General features: G+C 54.8%; 1 protein-coding gene and 1 pseudogene across 1 annotated transcript; one reads left to right on the top strand and one right to left on the bottom strand.

Moving 5' to 3' along the window:
* Window positions 1-37: 37 nt before the first annotated feature.
* LOC115522213 lies at window positions 38-8766 on the top strand (annotated as a pseudogene).
* Window positions 8767-9300: 534 nt separating this feature from the next.
* On the bottom strand, window positions 9301-16025 carry MRTO4 (MRT4 homolog, ribosome maturation factor). Its single transcript, XM_030324673.1, has 8 exons — window positions 15900-16025; window positions 13213-13271; window positions 11927-12030; window positions 11151-11232; window positions 10904-10971; window positions 10490-10641; window positions 10045-10121; window positions 9301-9934 (listed from the first exon to the last, which is right to left on the bottom strand). The coding sequence occupies exons 1-8, from the start codon at window positions 15925-15927 to the stop codon at window positions 9788-9790; spliced, it is 717 nt and encodes a 238-aa protein (XP_030180533.1). The 5' UTR covers window positions 15928-16025; the 3' UTR covers window positions 9301-9787.
* Window positions 16026-16057: the final 32 nt, after the last annotated feature.

Genomic DNA, 16057 nt, shown 5'->3' with positions numbered 1-16057 from the left:
GCCTAGGGGCTTCCTGCGAGAGGGGCAGAACCATGAGATGGAGTCTCCGGAGGGCAGAGGTACAGTGCAGGCTGCCCTCTCGAGGGTCTCCCCTGCCTTCTGTCCCGAATCCAGCCTGAAGTCTCAACAGCGGGTTTGAGCTGGCCCTCACTCTGCTGTACACAAAGGAAGAAAAGTAGGCCATACACCCTGAAGGGCATTTTCTCTTATTCAGAATCTCCTCATGAAATGGAGGTACTTAGAATCATCAAGGCCAAAACCTTCCATTAGAGCCTCCGCCAAGAAGAATAAAGACGCTCCCGGGCACCTCCTGAGATGCTGCGGAACATTTTTCGCAAACTCGATATCAGGAATGGCTTTACTCTTAGTGAAAGCATCCTGTCTCCTTGTCATCTGTAAGACACTCAGCCTTAGCCCTGGGTCTCGTGCTGCTGGAAGTGTGGCATGGGCAGCCAGGGGCCCCGTTTCCCTCCTCCAAGCAGGAGGCACCCAAGGCTGGAAAAGAAAATCCCACGTCTGATGGCTGGGATTTGAGCATTCCCGGTGCGGAAATATGGGTTTAGCTCTGGGCAAGGGAGGCAAGCAGCAGAAGTCAACACTCAGAGCTTGCTAAACGTGAAGTAAGGAAAGGGGCTTAACTTGGAAATTCTAGACCAAACCACCAATCAGGCTCTTTGTTCTAAGAAATGTCCCATTTGTCAGCTAGAGGGAGACACCTTACAGACAAAATGTCATTCTCTACAAAAGCAGTCACCCTTCTTTGTCTTCACCCACAATAAAATGGATGGCTCCCAGGCACCTGGATGACTCAGTAGGTTAAGCCTCCGACTTCAGCTCAGGTAATATTCTTACAGTTTGTGAGTTTGGAGCCCCTCATCAGGCTCACTGCTGTCAGCACAGAGCCTGCTTCCGATCCTTGTCTCCCTCTCTTTCTCCTCTTCCCCCATTCACAGTCTCTCTCTGTCTCTCAAAAGTAAATAAACATTAAAAAAAAAATTTAGGGGCACCTTGGTGGCTCAGTCGGTTAAGCATCCAACTTTAGCTCAGGTCATGATCTCGCGGTCTGTGAGTTCCAGCCCCGCGTCGGGCTCTGTGCTGACAGCTCAGAGCCTGGAGCCTGCTTCCGATTCTGTGTCTCCCTCTCTCTCTGCCCCTCCCCCACTCACACTCTGTCTCTCGAAACTAAATAAACATTAAAAAAAATTTTAAAACACAGGTGTGTAGACTTTTGTGTGAACATAGGCTTTCGGGGAGTCATATGGTAAACTTCTGTTTAATTTTATAAAAACGCAGTGATCTTTTTTAAAGGTTAAACAAATGTGTTTTGTATTCACCCACGTTGACCACCTCCAGCACCCCTCATGTTTTGTGTGGGTAAATTCGAAAATCGAATTCCTTCGGTCTACAAATACTTCTAACAGTGAAAGTTTGCTGTGAATGCTCTGTCCCTCTGCTTGTCTGAACAGAGCCTTTATTTTGCCTTCATATTGGAAAGGTATTTTTGCTGGGATAGATTAATCCGAGGCTGACGGTCTCTGCTTGTCACTCCACAGGGCCTCGGGCTAAAGCCTTTGGCAAGTCGGAACTGGAGGGATCACACACCCACTTCTGGGACCGCACGGCGGCGGGACAGCCCCGAGGGCCACATTCCCCCAGCCAAGGCCTCTCACATCTGGACACTTTAGCGCGTAGGAAAACCCCCTCCGGAACGACGCCGGGCCCCCGGAACAGTTCAGGGCGAGGGGAGGCCGAGGGAGGTGGGGAGACGTGGCAGCGAGGCCCCAGGAGGGCCAGCCGTTGGCCTTCGGGTTCGCTGGAAACCCTCAGAACTGGCTCAACCCTCCTGACCCAGGGCCGAGACCCGCCTCAACCACGCGCACGCGGTCCCCAAAGCCCTGCCCCCTTCGGCCTCCGAACTCCGCCCCCAACGCCGGTGGGCGTGGCCCGAGACACCTCAGAGCGGATTTCGGCTGGCGCTGACTCCCGCCGCCCCCCGACGGCAGCGCTCCACGCCCGGGGGCGCCAGAGTGGCTCGTCGCCGCCGCCAAGTCCCGGCCCCTGTCGCCGCGCGGGCCGCTTCGGGGGCCCCGGCCTGACCCGCCACAGTGCTGGGCACCTTGGAAATGGGGCGCCGCATGGACGCCCCAGCCAGCGCCGCGGCCGTGCGCGCCTTCCTGGAGCGCGGCCACACGGAGCTGGACACGGCCTTCATGTACAGCGACGGCCAGTCCGAGAGCATCCTGGGCGGCCGGGGCCTCGGGCTGGGCGGCGGCGACTGCAGAGGTAACTTGTCCCTCCCGTGCACTTTGCGGCGCCCAGCCGGCCCCAGCCGTGTCCCAGCCGCGCGCCCCTCTCGGGCGCCGACCTCCCGGCAGCTCCGTGAACGTCTGCTTCCAGACAGCCGGACATTCTTTGTCCTGACCTCCTTCCTTTCCTCTTTTCCCTTCCGAGAAGATCGTCCAGGACCGTCCCTACAGCAATGTCCCATCCAGGTCCAGTCTGGGACACCTTGGTTAGCTCTTCTAGGGGGCACTGAAAGGGTTGGAATCTGGCGCTGTGCGGTGCCTGCCCCCTTTCCCGCCCCCCGCGGGTGCCCTGTGCCGGCCGATCTGCCAGAACCCTGCCCCTACTGTTCTGGCATTCCCTGGCACAGCCCCGGATCAGACTTTGGGACGGGTGGGAGATCTGCATCCTCCTTGCTCTGGGCCCTAGACTTTGCTCTGTGGAGCTCGGGGTGCCACGTTCAGTCGGCAGTGCCTCCCACTTCACGAGACTGGCAGTGTCTGGCATTGCCTAGAAGCTGCGGTTACTCAGTGGGCAGAGCGGGCAGGATGGGAGAGGGGAGGTGGTAGCGTTTCTAACTGCCCTCCGTGCTAGCCTCTGAGGTCATAGAAGGGAAATTGGCACTAACCCAGTCCAGGGAACTAGGATTCCAGAGAAGGCTGGGGGAAGCCCACGAGAGGGAGCATTTCCCCAGGGGCCGTTGAAGAAAGCTCAGAAGAGGGAACATTAGACACTGAAGAACTGATAGAGTCCGCCAAGGAGTAAGAAGAGAACAGGCGTCCACACGGTGGGCAGCGGGGGTGCCAAGGGAGTGCGATTTGGCAAAGCCAAGGGTGTTGGAGCAGGCAGATGTAGCTAAGTGGAGGGTTTGTGTGTGGGCAGGGGAACGTCCATTCTCGGTCTGATGCCATGTGAAAAGCTTCGGGCAGTGCTGGGCGGGTACAGGGAGGGCTCAGCGATACTGGCTGTTACTATCGGTAGTGTTATTAGGACACGCGCTGTGTCACTCAAGCTCTTCTCCCCTCTCGTAGAGTCTTGCCTGTTTTCTCCGGTGATTCACAGCATGCTGGATCTGGAACAAGAGAACATGCCTGCGTCTCGGTGCTCACGCTTTCCAGATCACCTGGTTGCCTCTCTGACCGCTCTGGTCTTATTCCTGAAGGTGTTTTCTTCTCCAAGCCCTCCTTCTCTTCCTTCTTTCCGGGTCGGAGCTGGCTGGGCCAAAGTCCTCAAACCTCAGATCCGAAGTTTAATTCACTTGAAGAACAGGGAGGGGCAGAGGGTGAGGAGGTGAGGGAATGAAACTTTTCCAAGTGGGCCATCCTCTATCCCGCTGACTGCCCTCCGGTGGGCTGAGCTGACTGGCCAAGCCCCAAATGTGCAGAGAGGGCCCTCCTCCCACCCATCAGTCCGGCCACCCTGGATTCTTAATGGGGGCTCGAGAGAAAAGTATGTAATGAACCTGACTCAATGCAGATGGCACGGGGCTATTTCTCTGATGGGTTCCTGCGTTTCCTTCCCCGGGGCCCATGCTCCAGCCTCTTGCCCCTCTTTTCTGATTTCCTGCCATGGTCCCCTTGCTGGTCTCCCTGGTTCCAGACCTGCCCGAGGCTCTTTATCCATGCTTTGTTCAGATTCATCTTTCAAAACTGCAAGACCGTCCACTTAGCTCCCCAGCTGGAAGGTGTTCAGAGGTTCCCCGTGGCCCTGTAAAGTCCAGATTCAACAGGGTGCTCTCAAGTCCCTGTGCATCAGGCCTGCGGGCCTTTTCTTGCCTCGTGCACCCGCCTGAACCCGGTGCTACAGATCCCTGGAACTGCAGGCATGGCTCCTCTGTTCTTTTCCTCTGGGCTTTTGCCCTTGTCCTCACCCTCTGGAATGAACTTCCCGCCCTTCCTCAACTGGCAGCTGCTGACTTCTCCTTGGAGACCAAGATTCAGATTCTAAAGGAAGCTTTCCCTGAACTCCCAGGGGGCCTCATGCCTCTATGCTCTGAGCTCCCCTAGCACCTTGTACATATCATTGCCTCACTCACTGTGTAGTAGCCCCTTAGACAGTGAGTCCTTGAGGGCAGGGACCAACTGTTGGCCCTACCAGCCCTTAGTACCTGGTAAATAATCCATCATAGTGATGACAATGAGCACGTCCATTCAAGTTCTGATCAATCCTTGGGACCACCATGCACGATAGTACCATGGTCACTACCAGTTGACAGTTGAGAATATTGAGGCTCAGAGAGGTTAAGTGACTTGGCCAAGGTCACAGAGCTAGTAATGGCAGAGTTGGGATACAAACTCAGATGTGTCTTAGCCATTACGCTAGACTCCAGAGTTCAGCAGACTGATTTGAACTCTAATTTTACTCCCTCCAAAGCAAAAGTCGCCACCAAGGCCAATCCCTGGGAAGGGAAATCGCTGAAGCCTGACAGTCTCCGGACCCAGCTGGAGACATCACTGAAGCGGCTGCAGTGCTCCAGGGTGGACCTCTTCTACCTGCATGCCCCTGACCACGACACCCCCGTGGAAGAGACGCTGCGTGCCTGCCACCAGCTACACCAGGAGGTGAGGCCAGCCTCCGAGCTCCAGGAACTGGTCTGCCGGTCCTCTCCTTGGCCTGCCGTTACCCAGGAGAGTGGAGGCACCAGGGAGGGGAGTCCCAGAGCAGAGCTGGGGGCAGACCCCGCTCCCGGGGTCCCCACCCCTGTCTCCCGTGGCGGCTTCTGACTGAGGCCTCTCCTCTGCAGGGCAAGTTTGTGGAGCTTGGCCTCTCCAACTATGCTGCCTGGGAGGTGGCCGAGATCTGTACCCTCTGCAAGAGCAGCGGCTGGATCCTGCCCACCGTGTACCAGGTGAGGGCCAGGGCTGCAGGGCCCGACCGCGGGGCTGCTACTGATCCCTGGTTCCCCTGGCCCCTCCGACTGCCCCCTGTGCCCTCTCCCTAGCAGCCACTCCCCTGCCGACAGCCTGTAGAGGGCTGCCGGGTGCCATGGGGATGAGGGGCAGGCTCCTCAGCTTGACCCACGGGCACCTGTTGGCTCTGGCCCTGGCTCCCCTCATGGCCCGCATGTGCTCCTCGGGCCCTTCCTTCCTGCCCTGTCTCTGTGCGTCAGCCTGGACCACTCCTCCCCTTCTCCCTGGTAGAAGTAAGCGCTCAGGCCCCGCTTAGATGGCCCGTCTCGATGCCCCAGAGGAGCCTGAGATCTCAGACTCTACGTATCTCCTCATTCATCCAGCAAATGTTTGAACCCCTACTTGGTGCCAGGCACTGCTCACAGAACTTACTAGTGTACTTGAGGCTTGTCTCGATTATACCTGTTTACGCTCTACCTTGCTATTAAATCTCTCAGGGCTGAGGCGTTGTCCTTTGGGCATGTGGATGGAAATTCAATGTCCAGCCCATAGTTGGTGCTCAGAAATGTTGGCTGAATAAATGAATTTTCCTTCCACTAAGTATACGCCCTGAGTGTTAAGGCCCTAGGATTGATAGGGTGCAAACTGGGGGTTCTGCAAGGGAAGATTTGAGGTCTCTTCCTTTGACATGTGTACCCTCTCCATCTGGCTCTTCTATCTGCAGGACATGTACAAGGCCACCGCCCAACAGGTGGAAATGGAGCTCCTCCCCTGCCTCAGGCACTTTGGATTGAGGTTCTACGCCTACAACTCTCAGGCTGGTATGGGCTGCTGTGTGGACAGGCTCCCCCTGGGCGGGAGGGCATTCCCGGCCCCTGTGTCTGCCTATTCCTGACATAGTAGATGCCCGGCCCAGGACTTGGGAGGCTGGGCTGGGTCCTCTGGCTCTCCTGGGTTCCCTGCCATCCCCCCGCCAGTCTGGAACAGCTTGTGGGAGTGGTGGGGGCCAGTGGATCTGATGGCAGTCTTCCCGCTGACCGGCAAGTACAAGTAGGACGATGGTGGGAAACCACCTGTGGACTGCTTCTTTGGGGATAACTGGGCTGAGACGTACAAGAAAAGGTGAGCTGGAGGTGGGCCGTGTCAGCACAAGAGTTGGCCTGGGTCCCCCTAGTCTGAAATAGGGGGTCTCCGGGGCTGATTTCCTGTGGACCGGCACCTCCTCCTGGTGCTCAGACTGAGGCCCCTGCATTCCCGACTCTTCCCCGATCCCCGCTGCCACCATATTATGTCTCCTGGGAGGGATTAGGGCCTGGACTGGGAATGTGATCCCTGGGCCTTCTGGCAGGTCCCCAAGACTCTCCCTGGAAGGGCTCACCTGCTGCGCACAGCGGGAGGGGGGCCCTTGGATGAGGACTTGGGAAACCTGGCACTCCTGCCCCATTGCTAGAGGGCCCTTCACCTTGGGCAAAGAAATCTAAGTTTTGTAATCTCTTGGCCATGAAATCATTACCAATGTCGATAGTTACAGTTGAACAAATGTTGGGATCAGCCTTCTTCCCTTCCGTTTCCCACTTTCTAAAATTTGAAAAAGCCATCAATATGTACCCATGGCTCAAAGCAACCCGTTTCCAAGTTGCACTCATCAGTCGTGAGGATTTAAACAGCTCTTTACTGCGAGAGCCCCGAAATGCACACCTTATCGCTCTTCCTCCATTTACCAGATCTAGACGCCATCCATGGACTGCTGGAAAGCTCCTACTGAATCTTTCTACATTAATGAAGATGAGCCTCCAAGGTTAATTTCTGTGTGTAGTTTACTTGCCTCCCCCACCCCAGTGTCGCTGGGACCAGAACAAGAAGCTGAGTTTTGTGCAGGGGGCTCCAATGTTAGTATTGTTCGAAGGGCCAAGGACTTGCGGTCAGCACAGACTGATGTGGGGCTCGAACCCACGAACTGTGAGATCATGACATGAGCCGAAGCCGGGTGCTCAACCGACTGAGCCACCAAGGCACCCCGGGCCAAAGACTTTTAAAGTGTCTGATACGTGAGATCACTCTGTGTGCACTGCTGTGATGTCAATCCTCATCCAGCATCCCCCTCTCCTCACTGCATTTTATGACCTTTCAGGCCAGGTTGTCACTTTAGGAGCCATTGCCCCACGCAGTGAAGCAGCCAGGGCCTGGGCTTCACCCTGCGGAATCAAGGCCTGATTGTTTTGATGTCGTCTGCTCTTTAGTTTACAAAGCATAACTGGGTCCATTATCTCCTTTACATTCTGCATTTGCTGTAAGGGGCTGGCTGGCACGGAGCGTCCCCTCTCCTCACTGAGCTGGGAAAAGTGGAGGCAGGTAGCTTCAGCCAAGCTCAGAGGTGGGACTTGTGGGGCTGGTGGCAGGCGGCACCCTGGTGACCTGGGTCCTGATTTGGGGGGTTGTGTTGTTCACACCTAGTGAAGTGAGCATGTTAAATGCAAGCATTCTTCCTCTTGCCCACTGTGTGCTCTCTACCCCCACCACCAGACTACAAGATGTCCCACTGAGGGACCGGAAGGCCACATGCATGCTAAGAGGTTGGCTTCTCAGTGCCTCAGGGACCGGCGTGGGGATACCTGCCCTGGAGTAACCTCCTGGCACTGACCGCTGTGCCACCCTCCCCACCTGCCCAGCTTCTGGAAGGAACACCACTTCAAGACCATTGCCCTGATGGAGAAGGCCGTGCAGGCTGCACACTGCGGCAGTGCCCCCAGCTCCAGGTAACCCGCTGTCCCGGATGTGTTTTTCCCCTTTCTTGTTTGGTGGGCTGAGGGGGACAACGGAAGGGAGAGGGCTACACAGTTATTTGATGGTTTCTGAGATTATTCCTTTTCTTCCAGTATTTCTTCACGCTAATCCAGTTTCCTTAATGCCACATTACGCGCTCTACTGGCCCTAGAAGTGTGATTATCCCAATTTTACGTGTGGGGAAACATTTCAGAGGCTGTTAAGGTCCCGCAGCTACATGAGCACAGATTGGACTCTGAAACGGACACTTTTTAGCCATTAGCGTTTGTTCTGTCCCCGGGGGCACACTCCGCAGAGTCTGACTCTGTGCCTGGCAGGGTTCCCCTCTCTGCTGTCCCGTGTGTCCCTAACACCTTCCTCTGGCTCGAGCCGTGGCCTACTGAGGGCTGCCCTTTCTTGAGCGGGTAAGTGCCAGGCCTGAAGTAAATCCTTCACAAAATTTTAATTCCCACAGCCACCCTGCATAGTAAAGGAAGTCTGAAGCTCGGGGAGGTCAAGTGACTAAACCCAGCTGCCGAGCAGCGCAGGGGAGTGCCTCTGAACTCACATCTGCCTGCAGAGGAATCTGCAGAGGCAAGGCTTTCAAGACATAAATTGTTTCTGGAATAATGTAGGATGTAGGCAGACATCCAATGCCAGGTCTCGGCAGGGGCGGGGCAGGGCTGGTTGCTATGGTGCATTAACGGTTCCCATGTGGCTGTCTCCCCTTGCAAGGTGCTCATGGGGGGACGCAGTCATCCTGGGCATGTCCAGCCTGGAGCAGCTGGCACAGAACCTGGCGACTGAGGAAGGGCCCCTATAGCCCCCCGTCATGCAGCCTGGCACCCGGCTGTCACCAACGTCCCGATGACTTCTGCTAGGGCCAGTGCTGGCTTGAGGTGGCAGAGGGCCTCGTCTTTCACACTTTCACCCTGGGCCTTAAACGGCTTTAGTGAGCCTGTTTTCTCTCCCCAGTCCCAGTTCACAAGCTGTTTATTTCCTCTATTCCCACAGTGCCCCCAGCTGCCTTCACGTGAAAGGGCTGGGGCTGTGGTCCACTCGGCCACTTCCTGCTTGGACAAAGCGGGTGCTAGACCTGGCTGCCCAGCCCGGGAGCGAACCTGGTGAATCTGTTTCCTCTGCTGCCTGCAGCCTGGTTCCTGTCCTTCCCGAGGGCTTGGGGGGAGAGGGCAGGAGCACGGATTAGGCTTCCCAGCCTCCTGTCTGGAATCCAGCCTGATCTCTCGACACTGCGGCTAGAGATGGCACTCATGCTGCTACACACAAAAGAGAAAGAGGGCCACACATCCCGAAGATTTCCTGTCACTCAGAGATCCTTCGCGGGATACTCGCCACCAAGAACAATTTAGGTAAAAACCTACCGCTGGAGTCACTACCAAGAATAAGAGGTCCCGGTATGCTGTTGAGCAGTTTTAATATCTGCTCTGGGTTTCAGCAGTGGCTTTACTCTCGTCTTAGTGAAAGTGTCCCTCCTTCTCTGTAAGACTCCCGGCCCTGGTTTGGGAGGAGGGGAAGAAAGCGGAAGGAAGGGCGGCCAGGGCTCCCATATTCCTTGGCAAACCCCGTGTCCAGTAGGGGGACACAGAGGCCAGAGGAGCGAATTGCCAGTGCAGGTGGCGGCTCTCCCACCCCAGCCGTCACGCAGGAGCCAGCGCGGGAAGCTGGCTCGCGGTAAAGGAAAGGCATCCTAGGAATCCAAACCAAAGCCCAAGCCAAGGTCTTTTTTCTAGGAAAATTCCTAGAAACTTTGTTGTCCACAGGGAGCCATCCTGCAGACAGTTTTACACCTTATAGAAAAGCAGTCCATCCGTCTTCCCCTGCTGCTCCCCCAGCGGGGCGGCAGTCCCATGTGTCCTGGCCCCAAGCGCCTGTCAGTCGTCTTCACCCTCTGATTCTTCTGCTGACTCGGGCGCACTCTCAGGCAAGTCCTCTCCCATCGGCTGAAAGCTTCCAGACTGTGCGTCCCACATGTATTTGATGGTGACCTTGAATTCAGCCATCTCATACCCAAAAAGCTTCTGCAAGAGATGCGTAAAGGGAACCAATGGTCAGGAGGAGCATGTGTGGCACGAAGTGGCCGTGGTCCCTTGTGCTACAGGCCACAGGATGCAGAAGGGGTCAGACTCACCAGCACACGGGCCTGCTCTGGGGTCAGCACGTCGCCCTCCTTGCACACCTCATAGTCAGACAGCAGGGTCACCACACCTACAGAGAAGGGGACCCCACACAGTGACTTCTGCAGAGGCCTGTGCACAGCTCTCTGCCCACTGCCCAGAGCCGGGAGGGGGCTGGCTGGCACCCCCGACCCCACTCCACCTTGCCCAACCCCAGCACACTCGTGCTAAACCAGCAAGCGTTCAGGAGGGTCTGTGGGGGGATGAAGCCTCCCTTGTGTCCTTTAGCTGAATTCTGGCTGCAAGTTACTGTCACTCTGTCCCACTTTCACAGGAGAAAACGGAGGCCGGCAGAAATAACCTGCTCAGCCACAGAGCCAGACGGGGTCTGTTGAGCTCACAAGCTTGCGTTCCTGGCAGCTAAGTTGTGACCTTTCTGCTACAGGGACCAACCCGTACCTCTCTTGAGGGCAGTGGGCAGGCCCAGCTGCCTCAGCTGTGGCTCCATGGAGTGGGGGAACTGCTCCAGGGGCCCCGGATCCAGGGTCACGGTGAAAGTTGCTTTGTTTCCAGCTCGAGCGAAGTCCATTTCTGTGTATTTCGTGAACCACCTTTGGGAAAAGATCAGTGGTAGGAGGGGAGGTCCTGACTGGCCCCCCAGCCCCGCATGAAGTCAGGCCCCCTGGCCTCTTCTCCCCCCACCGCCACCTCCCTGTCCATCTCTGCTGCTGACCAGCAGTCAGCTTGGAGCACGGTGCTGCAGAGAAGCAAGACCCAGGAGCAGTGTTCCAGGAACCAGTTTTGACTCAACGCCTCCATACTGTACAGAGTACCAGGATTATTCCTTCCCTGCTGCTCCTCAGTAACACTTACTCATTCACTTCCTCCTTGGTGCGGTTGGTGAAAAGGAGACCGACCTCACCCCTCAACTTCTTGCTGACCTACAGAACAAAAGAGGGTCAGCCCAGTCTCGTTAGACATCTGGCAAAATCTGGAGATGTTTTTGGTTGTCAGGAGCTGGTGGGGCAGGGGTGCTATTCTGAGTCCGGGGTTTAAAGGAGAACCGAGCTGTTAAGTCAGGCCTTGCTCTCACTGATCCCGCCACTGGCCAGAAATTCACCTGATGCAGGTTGTCCTTGTACTCGTCAGCTGGGCTCCGACCCAAGGCCACCATCATCACTTTGTTTTTGCCAAAGAACATCCTACACAGAAAAAGAGAGGTCTGTGAAGGAAGCGCCCTGCCCACCCTCCCCCCGTTAGGTGCAAACCAGCTCTGGTTCCTGGGAGCCCGAGCGCAGGCCCAGACTGTTCCGCAGCAGGAGGTGTGGCCAGAGGCTCCTACTTCTTCCACGCAGCCCTGCCTGCTCTGTCCACAGCCAAGGATCCCTCTCGTGATTTTCCTGCCTGAAGACCTCAACGTTCACAGTATTCTGACTACCAGCCCGTGGGTGTTACGTGACCCACTAAGCGCCCCAATCTGGAAACGTGGAAGAGGCACAGTCACCGGTCTGAGCCACACCAGGACTCACTCATACCGTCAGAGACTCACCCCAAGGGCAGGTACCCGCCACATGGCTCTCAAGTCACTGTGTCATTTCAGAGGACACATCAACATTTTAAAACTGATGGGACGTTCCCAAAAGGACCCGCCTCCAGGGATAAGGATGCCCCTTCTCCTGAGGGATCATTACTCAGGCATTCCCTGAGCAACTACCAAATCCTGCCCCTGAGAAGCTCAACACAAGGCCAGTTTTAACAGTTAAAAAGTGCCTCTGGGGAGTGTGGCACTTTCTCCTTAATAAGGTGGTATCTGCAGGGTCAATAACCGCCCCTTGCTCTGAGAGCACCCTGGCTGCTTCTCTACTCAGAAAGGCCGTCTTCCCGCCACCTGCTCACCGGCTGTGCTTCCAGGCGTTCCGGATGTCCTTCAGCTTGCTGTTCCTCATGTTGGCCACGGAGAAGATGAAAAGGTACTTGTATGTGTCCACACATTTCCGAAGCTGCGGGACAATTCATGGGGTTCTGGAGTTCAAGGGGCAGCACGGGTTGGGCTTCAGATGGGAAAAAATCTGCTCTAGGTCCCTAATAACCGTGGAAGTTTAGAGCTGGAGGCTCTAATCTCGTCATTTCCTCCTTACTTCCATTACTGAAGTCATGATCATGGACTACAGGGGCTCCCCTGAGGCAAAGCAGGTGTGATCTCAAAGCGCAGGGGAAGCTGGGCCATGGGTCAACATCCCATGGTCTTCCCAGGGTATCTGTGGCCATGAGTGGAATGGATCGCTTTGCTTTGCCCGTTAACTGACAATCCAGAAACGCTCGGCCATACCTGGAAGGTTCCTGTGAAATGGAAATCTGTAACACCTTATTATTTACTAAGAAGAAGCGGCTCATCGGCCCTGCTCTGCCCACAGTGCTGGCTGCAGCCATGACATGGTCTCACGGAAAAGGAATCACTGTACTGGAGGACAATCTACTATCATCCAGCTTGCAGCCTTGGAGCAATGTAGACAGGGGGCTGGCTGGTACACTTACATCTAGTAACCCCAGAGCTTTTTTTTTTTTTTTTTTTTTTTTTGAGAGAGAGAGAGAGAGGCAGGCAGGGCTCACCCAAAGCCTTGAGCTCACCTGACCTGATGTGGGGCTCAAACTCACAAACTGTGATCATGAGCTGAGCCAAAGTCAGATGCTTAACGACTGAGCCACCCAGGTGCACCCCCACCTTTCAAAAGTAAGTTCTATGCCCGTCATGAGACCTGAACTCATGACCCTGAGATCAAGAGTCATATGCTCTACAGACTGAGCCAGCCAGGTGCCCTGTGATTGTATAGCTTTTTGACACTGGGCAGGCTACCAAATCTAAGTTTCTGTTACCTAGATGCATGACAGTGATCATTATTCATAGACACGTATGAATGAAGTGGAACACACGTGGAGTACTTAGTGGGGTGCCATGCACAGAGTAAGAGCTCTGTGAAAACCAGAAATCGTTACTACGGGGGTTTTTATTGGGTGCTGTTGCTGGAGGAAAAAGGGCTGAACCAGCACCTTGTGGTGGTTGTGATGTGTGTGTGTGTGTGTGTGTGTGTGTGTGTGTGTTTTAAAAAACAGTATTTCCCTGACAACCCTATAGCCACCTTTATAAACCAAAATCTGAACCGATAAAAAGAATGAGCGCTTACCTCTTCTATCAGGTTCTGTTTCAGTTCTAAGCCTTTCTTGGCAGTTTTGGTTAAGGAAACTAATACAAAGAAGAAAAAGATAGATGATGAGACACATATCCAGAAGCCTTGCAGGCTCATTTCCTTCTCCCCTTGGGTAGCTCAGCTGGACCAAGCCAGCCTGAGGAAAGGCACCAGGGCTTTGTATTCCCAGGGTCCCCAGAATGCCAACTCTCTAGTGTTCCTGAGCCTGGAGATCCCTTGACATACTTCCTGTTACTTAGACAAACCAGGTGTTCCCTTGCTCCTATTAGGCTAACCTAAAAAAGCTGTACTGAGGTGTGGGGGCAGGGCTTGTTCCTGTTCTTGGACGGCTTTCAGAGGGATACCTAGCTTGCCAGGGCCCTTCCTGATCCCCTCCCTCCGCTCCCCATGGTGTGTAGAGAAAATCTTAGGTGGCTTAAGCTGTGGAATGATGGATCTGGGGACTCTATCTTCTCTGCTACAACCTGTTCTGCAGTTTGGATGCAGCAATGTCTCTTTGGGGAGGGCAAGCACCTCTACCAAGAGCTGGGGCCCAATTTCCTCATATCCAGAGGGTTTGGCATTTGCCATCTCACCAGGGTTCCCTCTACCGAACCCAGTCATTCCACAAACACTTAACAAAGCATCAAATGCAAGGCCACGAGTGTCCCCAGTAAGGGGCTATTTCTTATTCAGTCTGCCTGGCACTCACAAGGCGTATACCTGGAAAGGTAATCAGTCATGCCAGTCAGGGTAAGGGCAGCACAGGAAGGCAAACAGAACGCCACTGTCCATTTCCCACCAGGTTCACTGCTACAACAGTGGACCAAGCCAGCGTGACCCTCTCTTGGATTGCTGCTGGTCTCATTCCTTCCAGCCTTGCCCTCTAGCTTCACTTTCCCCAGTCTATTCTCAACAAGGAAATTAGGGTGATCTTTTAAAAGTTAAACCCTGTTGGGGCGCCTGGGTGGCGCAGTCGGTTAAGCGTCCGACTTCAGCCAGGTCACGATCTCGCGGTCCGTGAGTTCGAGCCCCGCGTCGGACTCTGGGCTGATGGCTCAGAGCCTGGAGCCTGTTTCCGATTCTGTGTCTCCCTCTCTCTCTGCCCCTCCCCCGTTCATGCTCTGTCTCTCTCTGTCCCAAAAATAAATAAACGTTGAAAAATAAATAAATAAATAAAAGTTAAACCCTGTCATCCCTCTGCTCAAGCTCCCAGGTGGCTACCCATTTCACCTGGGTGTGAAAGCCAATTCCTTGCAAAGGCTTGTAAAGCCCTGCCTTCTTTGCCCACCTCCCTCCCCTTCTTTGCTTACTCTGCTCCAGCCACACAGCCCCTCTGCACTTTATCTTCCCTCTCCTTGGAATACCATTCTCCCGGGTAACTCCGTGGATTGCTCACTTCCTTTCTTTAGGTTTCTGCTCACTTGTCAGCTCATCAGAGACCTCTCTCTGGCTGCATTATATGAAATAACACTTCTTTATCTTTAGTCCACAAGACTCATTAGAATCTGACCGTATAGGATTTTTGGTGTTTTGGGGGATAACATTTCCAGTGACTAAATGTTAAACTCATTGAGGACTCTAGGCCTTCTTGTTGTAACTGCTGTATCCTCCAATGCCTAGAGTACTGTAAGGGTTAAATTGTAGTGTAGGGCTAACTGTAGCTTGAGAGATGACAGCTTTGTGTTGACACTGTAGCTTGAAAAATAACAGCTTTGTTCTGACACTGAAGGTCAAGAGATAACAGCCTTGCTTTACTCTTGTAAATTATGCTTCATACTCTTGTAAATCAGGCTTTACCAACTAAGGAAACAAAAGTTCAAAGAAAAGAGCATCAGAGGCAAGGTCAAGGAGATCCACTGGTTGCAACTTAGCGGCAGAAAGTCTAAAATAATCACCTCATCCGGCAACTGTTTCTAACTCATCTGGGAACTGTTTCTCTGTTCTGTTCCCAGGTGATGATAAAACGATGTGATCGGCCATAAAAACTCTGTACCCTGGCTGTTCGAGGCCGCACTCTGATCAAGAGTGTTGGTCCCCATCGATCGGCCTTGCCTCTCATTGCAATAAACTTTGTTGTGACTGTCACTGGTGCCCGTAGTGTTCTGTTTCAGGAGTCGTGTGGATGCAATAGTACTAGGCTCCCAAGTATATTTGTTCGGTGACCGTGCTAGAGAGTCTACATGGGAGAGACACTACCACAATAAAAGAGTCAGAAATGGCCTTTTAAGACGTGCCTTATGAACTGTTAGCTGAGACAGACCCAGGCACATGAAGACTGAAGCATAAGCATGCCAGGCAGAGGCAACGGCAAGTGAAAAGGCCAGATTTGGGATTAAACCCGTCTTAAAGGAAAAGCAGCCAGGGTGGCGGGCGCGCGAAGAGCTAAGGAAGATGGGCTAGGGTGGAAAAGGTGGGCCAAGGCGAGATCGGGTGCTCAGAAGCTGTTTGGAAAGGCACTCAAGGCCCGGCAAGACAGTCTCCGTTCCCCTGACCCGAGCAGACTCCGGACCCCAGTCACGAACCCCTCTCGCAGCTCCCAGCTAGTCCGCGGAGCTCCTCATGGAGGCCCCGGCGTCCCACTCGGAGCTCTTCGCGGAGGCCCTTGGCGTCCCACTCACGTCCCCACCGCAGCTGGCAGCCAGCCGGTGGTGCTCCCCCGGATCCCAGGACCCCTCACTCACCTTTCTTGTCGCGCTTGGATTTGGGCATCGCGCTGCACGCACATGTGTCGGAAGGCGGTGCTGCCTGTTAGGACCCGGGTGGCGCGGGAGCCTCTGGGACGGCCCTCCGGGGCTGCCCTCTCGCGTGCCTGACCCAATCTGCGCCACAGCCCGCCTCT

This window comes from Lynx canadensis, chromosome C1 (genome assembly GCF_007474595.2).
Source record: "Lynx canadensis isolate LIC74 chromosome C1, mLynCan4.pri.v2, whole genome shotgun sequence".
Classification (NCBI taxonomy): domain Eukaryota; kingdom Metazoa; phylum Chordata; class Mammalia; order Carnivora; family Felidae; genus Lynx; species Lynx canadensis.
The sequence above is the reverse complement of the archived record's forward strand: the minus strand, read 5'-3'. Positions and strand labels throughout refer to the sequence as shown.

What these genes read in the sequence shown, in the direction of transcription:
- MRTO4 (XM_030324673.1), bottom strand. Translation starts at nt 15,927, where the DNA reads ATGCCCAAATCCAAGCGCGACAAGAAAG. An exon ending in ACAAGGACAACCTGCATCAG is followed by an intron (nt 10,972 to 11,150) that starts GTGAATTTCTGG and finishes TTTGTTCTGTAG; the next exon opens with GTCAGCAAGAAGTTGAGGGG. An exon ending in GCCCACTGCCCTCAAGAGAG is followed by an intron (nt 10,122 to 10,489) that starts GTACGGGTTGGT and finishes CCTTCTCTGTAG; the next exon opens with GTGTGGTGACCCTGCTGTCT.